We start from the raw sequence: 10,635 nt of genomic DNA, 5'->3' as shown, positions 1-10,635 counted from the left end.
TGAAGAATGCAATCGGCCTCTTTTCTTGCATCAAAACAGCCCCAATTCCAACTCCGGAAGCATCACACTCTATTTCAAATGTTTTAGCAAAGTCTGGAAGTGCTAAAACTGGAGCAGTACACAACTTTTCTTTAATTAGCTCAAAAGCTTTCTGAGCATCTGCACTCCATCTAAACTCGTTTCCTTTTTTCAAGCATTCTGTCATAGGAGCAACAATAGAGCTGAAATCTTTCACAAATCGCCTGTAGAAAGAAGCTAAACCATGAAAACTCCTCACATCAGCGATACTAGCAGGTTTTGGCCAGTCCCGAATTGCCTCAATTTTCTCCTCATCAACCTTAACTCCCTTGCTAGAGATAATATATCCAAGAAACACGACACTTTCTTTACAGAAGTAACACTTTGTGAGTTTCCCATACAACTTAGAATCTCGCAAAGTTTCAAACACAACTCTAAGATGCTTCACATGATCATCAAAGGTCTTGCTATACACTAGGATATCGTCAAAATATACTACAACAAACAGCCCAATATACTTCCTCAAAACATGATTCATAAGCCTCATAAATGTACTAGGCGCATTAGATAACCCAAACGGCATTACCATCCATTCATATAACCCCTGTTTAGTTTTAAATGCTGTTTTCCATTCATCTCCCTCTTTCATTCTAATTTGGTGATAACCACTCATCAAATCGACTTTAGAAAACAATGCAGCACCATGCAACTCATCAAGCAAATCATCAAGTCTGGGTATAGGAAATCGATACTTAAACTGTTATTTTGTTGATAGCACGGCTGTCCATACACATCCTCATGGTACCATCTTTCTTTGGTACAAGCAAAGTAGGTACGGAACATGGACTAAGTGATTCTCGAACATAGCCCTTCTCTACAAGCTCACCAACCTGCCTTTGAATCTCTTTTGCTTCCGCTGGATTACATCTGTATGCTGGTCTATTAGGAAGTGAAGCTCCCGGCACCAAATCAATTTGATGCTCAATTCCACGAATAGGCGGTAACCCTTTAGGTAATTCATCTGGAAACACATCTTTAAATTCTTCTAGCAATTCCTCAATCTGTGTTGGTAAGTCCAGTCCTTCTACTTGTAGCAATTGCTTTGCCCAGATCATGAAAACAACCCCCGTCGAAGCTAATGCCTGTTTGATATCGCCTTTTTTGGCTAACAACAGCCCCTTACGTGATTGCACCTCCTTTTGTTGGCTTCGTAACTGATCCTCTCTAACCTGTTGAGAACTCAATGGTAACAAGTTCACCTTCTTTCCATTCAGCATGAAAGAATAAGTGTTCTTTCGTCCATTGTAGGTCACATCCTTATCAAACTGCCATGGACGACCCAGTAACAAATGGCTAGCTGACATCGGCGCAACGTCACACAAAACCTCGTCATGATAGGTTTTTAATGGAAAAGGGCACAAGAACCTGCTTTGTCACCCGAATCTCCCCATTCTCATTCAGCCATCGCAAACTATACGGTCTGGGATGTGGAATGGTAGTTAAGCCCAATTTCTCCACCAAGGTAGTTGACGCAACATTAGTGCAACTTCCATTATCAATGATCATCCCACACACCTTATCTCGAATCTAACATCGAGTATGAAAGATGTTCTCACGTTGCTCAGCACTAACATTAACTTGTGCATTTAGAACCCGTTGTACAACCAACAAATCTCCCTTCACTGGTTCGAAATCCTCTTCCTGTTCCATTTGTGCCTCATCTTCATCTTCAGTTTCAGCCTCATCTCCACTGATCAGCTCTCCATGATCCTCATGCAATATCATTACCCTTTTATTTGGACATTCTGAAGCAATGTGTCCATGTCCTAAACACTTGAAGCACTTGATGTCTCGTGACCTCCTTGGATGTGGAGGTTCTGTCACCTTCTCCTTTCCCTTTAAAGAATCAGAACTGGTATTCCCCTTGTTGACCTCCACCTTCTCATCTCGTTTAGGTGTGCTCCATGTTCGAGTAGGCGTAGATCTGTCCCTTATCGTACTTGACGTAGTTACACTAGTTCGGACACCTCCTCGTTTCTGCTGCCTCTCTACACGACTTGCAAGCTTTATAACATCCTCAAGGAAGATGTACGGTTGCAATTCAACCACATTAGCTATATCCTTCCTCAACCCTCCAAGAAATCTAGCTATTGTTTGTTCTTGGGGTTCCATCAATTCACATCGAATCTGTAGCAACTCAAACTCTTTCACATACTCTTCCACGCTTAAAGATCCTTGTCGCAAAGTCTGAAGTCTGATGTATAGCTCTTGTTTATAGTAATCAGGAACAAATCTCTTCTTCATCACTCTTTTCATAGTTGCCCATGTTCTAATCTCCTCTTCTCCATCCCTTCTCCTCTGAATCTTTAAGTTTTCCCACCATAAAAGAGCATAATCTGTAAACTCAAGTGCTGCCACCTTGCACTTCCTTTCTTCAGAATATTCATACCATTCGAACACCTTTTCAACCTTCTGAATCCATTCCAAGTATTCCTCAGGTGAACTACTTCCTCGAAACGGTGGAATCTTAAGTTTGAGACCACTAAGAGGATTATTATTCTGTCTTCTTGGTCTGCCCCTGTCGTCGGCCTCATCATCCCCATTTGGATCTCCATCAGCTTCTACAAAATCATTTCGTGGCACCCTAAGTGCTTGCCTCTACTGGGGTTGCAAATTATTTCTTTGCATCATTTGCATAAGGGTATGCAACTGTTCACGAATTCCAGTCATTTCATCCTGAATCTCATCATGAGATCGTTGTAAGCCCATAACCTGTGCCTGTTCTAAACTTAACCTTCTTGGCAAATCTTCTTTATCTCCAGCCATAATTAAGTTTATCAATTGCAATTCCAGCAAGCCTTTCTTCTGTTTCTAGCTCTTGCCTTAGATCGCAACTGATGCTCTGATACCAGATGTTGTGCCGTGAATGATTCAAAAATCGGCAACAATGAATCTGACGAAAATGAATGAAGGATGGGTCTGGTTGTATTGTCTTTCTTCTGGTGTTTAGGCTAGATTATAGTATTTTTAAGGTAAATAAAAATGGAGGATAAACTAGAGTGATACTTTGATAAGTCGATCTGGACGCCATAAAGATCAATCTAGGATTTTGACGCCACACTCTTTGTGATTGAAGAGTGATAAGTCAGGTAGGGTTCTTCACAAATCAATTTGGAAGAATAACTCTTAATTCTCGGAATTAAGTTCAAATATTGGCCAAAAAGTTGTTTATTACATATTTTAATGCCATATTTATAATGGAACATCCCTCCACACTTAGGAAAATTCAACATGACAGAAATCAAGCCTAAAACTTGGACTTTGACAAAATAACCAGACAAATTACACTAACACACATTTTCTGACTTTAATTGAAACATAAACAGACCGAATTTAAAATGGCTATAACTTCTTGCACAAAAGTCCAATGCAATCATGGTTGGACAATCTGGAAAGATCACGTTCTGAACTTGAAATCCACCTAGATTAGTCTTGTTTTCACATGCAATGGATGACTTCAAATTCGGGTTCAAATTTATCTACTGTTCTGACGTAAACAACATCAATTTCTTAACTTATTTGCATTATCAACCCAAATTCAAGTAGTCCAGCATCAAAAGAACCATTAAGGGCTCTTCCCATCTTTAAGCTCTAATTGTAGGCAAATAAGCACCCTTGAACCAATTTGAAACTGATTGCCAAATTTTAACTCCGACGCAGCTTCAATCATTCCAATCTGACTCGTCAAGGTCCTTTATAGTTGTTTCGCTCTCGCTCTTGTCATTGGACCATCTGAATCCTCTTGCATATTTGATTTACCTTTACGAGATGGATTATCATTCTCATGATGCACATCAAATGGTTAGTTCAGGTTTTGGTGAGGTTGTAGGCCTAGGATATAAAGACTTGGTGCTTGGGCTGCCCTACCTGTGAGTTGGGTCAGCCCCGCCCGCACACGTGGGGCTGGCTTACCCTGGATGCAGAGCCAAACTCGCACGCCACGTGGGGACACTAGGTTTTGGGTTTGCCCTGTTGGGCGCTGGGTTTGCATCGTACATATGGCTGCAGATCCTGTCAAGACCCAAGACTTATAGGTTCAACATCAAGACCTAGTTCTTTTAGGTTTTGCTTTCGGACCCAGTATTCTTAGGTCCTGTAACAGGACCCAGTGCTTTTGGGTCCATCGTTAGGACCTCAGGCTAATGGTCTTGCGTTAGGACCCATTTTTCTTGGGTCCTTTATTAGGACCCGGACCTGAACCCAACCACTTTGGGTGCCAATGGACCCAAACCCTAACCCTCTTGGATCCAACTAAGGACTGCACCCATTTGGGTCCGAACATGGACAATCCCCATCCCATTGGGCCTAAACACCAACCCGATCCCATTGGGTCTAGACGCAAACCCAACCTCCAACCCCATTTGGGTCTAGACACAGACGAACCCAAACCTCTTTGGATTTGAATTTTGGACACGGACCCAGGCCCTAATCACTTTAGGTCTGGACATGGACCCAATCACCTTGGATGTGACCACATACCCATACCCTCAACCACCTTGGGTGCACTAAAGGACACAAACCCCAACTCCTTTGGGTCCAAACCCAGCTCCATCCCCAACCACCTTGGGTTCTGCCACATAACCAACCTCAACCCACTTGGGTCCGGACACAGACCCAATCCATCCCCCAAACCTTTTGGGTTCGAACTTGGACCTAACCCCCTAGATTTAAACGCGGACCCAAACCCCCAACTCCCTAGATCCGGATATGGACCCAACTCCCTAGATCTAGACACAAACCCAAACCCCCAGTCACCTGTGGTTTGCCCACAAACCCAAATTACTTGAGTCCTGCTTCAAGATCCAAGTCAAATGGGTCATGTATAAAAACCTAATGTGCTTGGGTCCTGCACTAGGACCCAATGGTAATTGGTCTCATGCATGATCTAAATCTAATAGATCCTGCATGAGACCTAAGTGGAATGGGTCATACGTCAGTACCCGATTGTCTTTGGTCCGGCAATAAGACTCGATTGTCTAGGGTCTAATGTCAGGACTCAAGCTTAATGGATCTTGTGTAAAGATCCAATTTTATTGGATTCTTCGTTAAGATCCAAGATTGCTGAGTCCTAATTTTTTAAATATAATTATTTATATTTTAAATATAATTATTTTTATAATATTTTTTGTGAAAATAAAAATTTCACTTAACTAGTTAAAAACGAAACCAAGTCATTCCTAGCCCAGTAAAGTTTCACGAGTCGTGCCAACAACACGTCGCTTGCCACCACACTAACTATTCGTCAAAAATTACTCTCAACGAAACGTCGTTTACTATTCAAGTTCGTTTCAAGAATTCGACTATTACACCTCCGAACCATCAACAGCTTAACCACCACCACCACCTCCACTACCATTACCACACTAACCTCCCTCTCCTCCTCTACAGCCACCACCAACTAAATAACAATCATGAATCCACCATCACCAACCCCCGAAGAATTCTCGTCTCTTCCTCTCGAATTCGTCCCCTACCCTCCTCTACCTCCACAAACCACCCCTACTCCCATACAAACCCCACCCGCACCCGCATTCGCGCTTCCAAATCCGAACGCTGCATTCCCCTCATTTCCCATTCCCAAGAAACGCCGCCGTGGCCGTCCCCAAAAAACCCAAACCTCCTTTCACTTCCCCGAATATTTTCCACCCAAAGCCGCTCAAAACCAACAACAAAAAAAACTAGTCCCTGATATTTCAGAAGAAATCATAGTAATCAACAAAGAATCAACAAACGAAGCCTTAATTGGTCTCTCTGCTGGATTCCCTGCTGATTCCTTAACTGACGAGGAAATAGATGCCCGTGTGGTCACGAATATCGGCGGAATCGAACAGGTTAATTACATTTTAATTAGGAATCATATAATTGCGAAATGGCGCGAGAATGTTAATGTTTGGGTGACTAAAGAAATGTTTCTTAATTCCGTGCCGATACATTGTCATGGGTTGTTAGATTCTGCTTATGATTATCTAGTTTCGCACGGGTATATTAATTTTGGGGTTTCGCAGTCGATAAAAGAAAGATTCCCCAATGAGTATACGAAGTCGAATGTGATTGTTGTTGGGGCAGGATTGGCGGGGTTGAGTGCGGCGAGGCAGTTAATGAGGTTGGGATTTAAGGTTACAGTTTTAGAAGGGAGGAAGCGTGCGGGTGGGAGAGTTTATACTATGAGAATGGAAGGGGGAGCGGGGAATAGGGTGAGCGCATCGGTGGATTTAGGAGGGAGTGTTTTGACGGGGACATTGGGGAATCCGTTGGGGATTTTAGCAAGGCAGTTGGGGTTTTGGATGCATAAGGTGAGGGATAAATGTCCACTTTATAGTGTGGGTGGGAGGCCAGTTGATTTGGATATGGATATGAAGGTTGAGACAGCATTTAATAGGTTGTTGGATAAAGCAAGTAGACTTAGGCAGTTGATGGGGGATGTCTCAGTGGATGTGTCATTGGGGGCTGCATTGGAAACGTTTAGGCAGGTTTATGAGGATGCTGTGAATAAGGAGGAGATCAATTTGTTTAATTGGCATTGTGCTAATTTGGAGTATGCCAATGCAGGTTTGTTGTCGAAGTTATCATTGGCATTTTGGGACCAGGATGACCCATATGACATGGGAGGGGATCATTGTTTTTTGCCTGGAGGGAATGGGAGGTTGGTTCAGGCTTTAGCTGAGAATGTACCAATTTTGTATGAGAAGACTGTGCATACTATTAGGTATGGGAGTGATGGGGTGCAGGTAATTGCAGGCAGCCAAGTCTTCGAGGGGGATATGGTGTTGTGTACGGTTCCTCTTGGAGTGTTGAAGAGTGGGTCGATCAAGTTTATTCCTGAGTTGCCACAGAGGAAGCTTGATGGGATAAAAAGGTTGGGATATGGACTGCTGAATAAGGTTGCGATGCTTTTTCCTTGCGTGTTTTGGGAAACTGACCTGGACACGTTTGGACATTTGACTGACAATACAAGTTCTCGAGGGGAGTTCTTCTTGTTTTATAGCTATGCAACTGTTGCTGGTGGTCCAATCTTGATTGCTTTGGTAGCAGGGGAAGCTGCTCATAAATTTGAGAGTATGCCACCTACGGATGCAGTGACCAAGGTTATTCAAATTCTCAAGGGTAATCAATTCAACTTTTTATTGAAAATATTGTTTATGTTGCTATCTCATCTTCTTTCTCATAAATTTATGCAATTACTAGAATACCAGATTTGTGTTTTAGTTGCAAACTTTTGGAGTAGTTATCACCACGCATGGTCATTTAAATTGGCTTTGCTTCCTTGTTCATTTGAATTTCTCACTGTACTTGTGCTTGTTTTAAGATGAGATGCAAGTCTAAATATTGAGCAGATGATTAATCAGTATTTATATGTGACTCGGTTTGAATGCAAGCAGGTATTTATGAACCTCAAGGAATCACTGTCCCAGAGCCTATCCAAACTGTCTGCACAAGATGGGGCAGTGATCCATTTACCCTTGGTTCTTACTCTAATGTTGCGGTAGGGGCATCAGGAGATGACTATGATATTTTAGCTGAAAGTGTGGGAGATGGAAGACTTTTCTTTGCAGGGGAGGCCACAAATAGGCGATATCCTGCAACTATGCATGGAGCTTTTCTCAGTGGGTTAAGAGAAGCTGCAAACATGATTCACTATGCTAGCACTCGAGCCTCAAGGATGAAGGTTAATCGGACCCCATCAAAGAATGCCCACACTTGTGCTTCCCTTCTTGCAGATTTATTTAGGGAGCCAGATATAGAGTTTGGGAGTTTTTCTGTTATTTTTGGCAGAAAGAATCCTGACCTGAAGTCAACAGCAATTTTAAGGGTGACATTTAGTGAACCTCGAAAGAAGAGTCAGGAAGGTTCCAGGCCAGATCAACGGCATTCCAATAAGTTACTTTTTCAGCAGCTTCAGTCGCATTTCAATCAGCAACAACCACTTCATGTGTACACTTTATTGTCCAAACAACAGGCGCTTGAGTTGAGAGAGGTGAGAGGGGGTGATGAAATGAGGATGAATTATCTCTGTGAGAAGCTAGGAGTGAAATTGATTGGGAGAAAGGGTTTGGGGCCTACAGCTGATTCACTCATTGCATCTATTAAAGCTGAGAGAGGTGGGCACAAAACCCCTGCTACTTCTTTGGGCCTAAAATCAGGTGAGAGTGATTGGAGCCTTATTTATATCCTTCTTTTTTTCTCCTAAGTATTGGGTTAGTCTGTTACGTGGAAGTTGAAATAACATTTTACTTCTTTTTTTGGAAAGGGATGTCCAAACTACAAAAGGTCACTTTGAAGCGAAAATTGGTCAGGTTGGTGTTGATGGAAGATGATTTTGCTATTACTGTTTCTCCTGATCTTCTAATTTTTTTCTTCTACCATTTGACTGGAAATTTTCACTGCTAACTCTTGCTATAATCTCCCAGGAGAGCTAAAATAGTGCGCAGCAGCAATAAGTATGTGCCTCCGAATTTGAACATGGTAAATGTGAAGGTGTTAGAAGAAATTCGGAAAACAAATCAGGCACCTCCTGAAATGAATAGTACAGGTAAATATTGAAGGCCTTTAGTCTCATAATAAATCTATTATTTGCTGCGTTTGGATGTAAGGTGGAAGTGAATCGTTCCTGTTCTTTTTACTCTCAACATGTATACTGAACCTCTCCTTCTCATGTAAATTTAGTAAGTTAATAAATGCCCTTCTATCATTTCATTGTTACATCATGGTGACTTTATTTCTTGTGCTTCCATAGAGAGAAATGATGTGCGTTCTCAAGAACCATAGAAGTATATATAATGATCCACCTTTTCAAACTCCATTGATAGGGATATAAAACGATGCTTTTTTTTTTTTTCTGTTGTGCATATTCATTAGTGCTGCTTTCCTTGACTATTCTTGTCATAAAAATCTGAAATAAATGGTTCAATTTTGTTAGGACAAATTCAAGTGGACATGTTGAAGAATGAACAGACAGAACCCTCCTGATTAATGGTGAGAATGGTAAACTATCTTTGATGCCTAGGTTATGTTGATAATTTCATGTGCAAATTGACTATATGGTTTCTGATATTGTTTTTCATCGCACCACTTGGTGCATGGCAAATGAGCACACATTTTCTTGATGGTTAGCATTTTGAATGCATTTTAGTGACACAAGTTTCTGAATTTTATTTGATCGATGCTACTTGCTCTCTTTTTTTATGATACAAATGAAATGTGTATGAATATTTTATCTGGTGATTTGATATTTCTATCCCTGTCTAGTGGAGAACACACACTCCATTGTGAATGCTTCTCTCTGGTGTGGCAGAATTTTTTCCTCCTGAACTAGTAAACAAGGCCCGGTTGGAGAACTCTGTCCGTGCTATTACTGACTGTTGAAGATACATGTTCCATGCACAAAAGCTCCAGGAATGATGCATGGTGTCTACAATGAGAATTGAAAATTGCTGTATCTAATGAAACTGCATGTCATAATTGACTCCTTATTCTTCATCACCTCAGTCCTTCCTTGGGCAGCATAATGGAGAGGTAATGCCCTTGAACCATCAACCACAAGGCTTGTCCCCAAGTTGACTGTGGTGTGGAGAAAGGGTCCTCACAGAGGAGGATTTATGAAACAGCACAACTGTATCGTGCCATGATGGAAAGAAGATGTGATGATGTTAGCGCTGGTCAGGGTGGAATCTGGTTTCGATCTCCTATATTATGGAAGTATAAGGTATGAATGATCATAGATGTCAAACCTTAACAAAGGTCAAAACCCAAAATGAGACTGCATCTTGCTACTTGTGGAAGACCGGCACGTAATGATTTGTAAAAATAAAGAAAACAATGATTTAACTCTGCTGTTTGTGACAGAGGCTGGACAACTTGGTGGCAAACAAAAATAAAGGAAAAAAGAAAGAAAAAAAAGTACTGATTGCAATTGTGCTTGTAAATGCTCAAGACAATGAACGACTTGTTCCTAGAGGTTTTAGTGATTCTTGTTTCATCTTGGTTCCACTCGGACTTGGTATGCTATATCAAAGTATTCGGTGTATGTAATGATATTGGAATTTGGAGCAAAAGGCTCGATACATTCAATTTCAAAGGATAGCATGGAAGTTCATACCAAATTCCATGAGCTTCTGACAGACTTGTAATATAATTATGTATTTGTTGGAAAATAGTTTTTTTTAAATAAATTTTAAAAAAATAAATTATTTTTTATGTTTAATAGTGTAATAGAAAATAAATTAAAAAATACTTTTCATATTATAAAAAATAAGCTGGAAAATAACTTATTGATGTTTTTTTTTTTTCAAGTTTATTAAAATAATGAGGAATAAATTTTTCAAGTTGAATGAGAATGAAATTATAAAAAAATATAATTTCATAAATTATCTCAAATAAAATAAATAATAATCAAAATGATAAAGATCAAAACTAAAAAATAAAAAAAAAATATAAAGAAATTAAAATAATAATAATTAACATTTCATAAATTATTTCAAATAAAATAAATAACAATTAAAAGAAAGATGATCAAATTTGATAGATAAAAAATTTTAATAAAAAAATAATAGGGAAAAA

General features: G+C 40.3%; 1 protein-coding gene across 4 annotated transcripts; it reads left to right on the top strand.

Moving 5' to 3' along the window:
* The first annotated feature begins 5,328 nt into the window (after positions 1-5,328).
* Positions 5,329-10,178, top strand: LOC105137142 (protein FLOWERING LOCUS D-like). 4 transcript variants are annotated; one of them, XM_011042771.1, is made up of 6 exons: positions 5,329-7,182; positions 7,458-8,177; positions 8,327-8,372; positions 8,487-8,608; positions 8,996-9,051; positions 9,371-10,178. In XM_011042771.1, exons 1-5 carry the CDS (start codon positions 5,490-5,492, stop codon positions 9,043-9,045), a joined length of 2,631 nt encoding a protein of 876 aa, XP_011041073.1. In that variant the 5' UTR covers positions 5,329-5,489; the 3' UTR covers positions 9,046-9,051; positions 9,371-10,178. The 4 variants fall into 4 exon arrangements, with proteins under 4 accessions (XP_011041073.1, XP_011041070.1, XP_011041072.1 ...); XM_011042768.1 differs by having other exon boundaries at positions 7,458-8,219; XM_011042770.1 differs by having other exon boundaries at positions 7,458-8,219; positions 9,363-10,178.
* The last annotated feature ends 457 nt before the right edge of the window (positions 10,179-10,635 follow it).

Source organism: Populus euphratica, unplaced genomic scaffold, assembly GCF_000495115.2.
Source record: "Populus euphratica unplaced genomic scaffold, PopEup_1.0 scaffold63.1, whole genome shotgun sequence".
Classification (NCBI taxonomy): domain Eukaryota; kingdom Viridiplantae; phylum Streptophyta; class Magnoliopsida; order Malpighiales; family Salicaceae; genus Populus; species Populus euphratica.
This window is presented reverse-complemented; position numbering and strand designations above follow the sequence as displayed.

Excerpts from the sequence above, each read along its gene's own strand:
- LOC105137142 (XM_011042768.1), top strand. The coding sequence starts at position 5,490 with ATGAATCCACCATCACCAACCCCCGAAGAATTCTCGTCTCTTCCTCTC. Across the intron at positions 7,183-7,457 it reads GGTTATTCAAATTCTCAAGG|GTATTTATGAACCTCAAGGA; the intron begins GTAATCAATTCA and ends GAATGCAAGCAG. Across the intron at positions 8,609-8,995 it reads TCCTGAAATGAATAGTACAG|GACAAATTCAAGTGGACATG; the intron begins GTAAATATTGAA and ends CAATTTTGTTAG.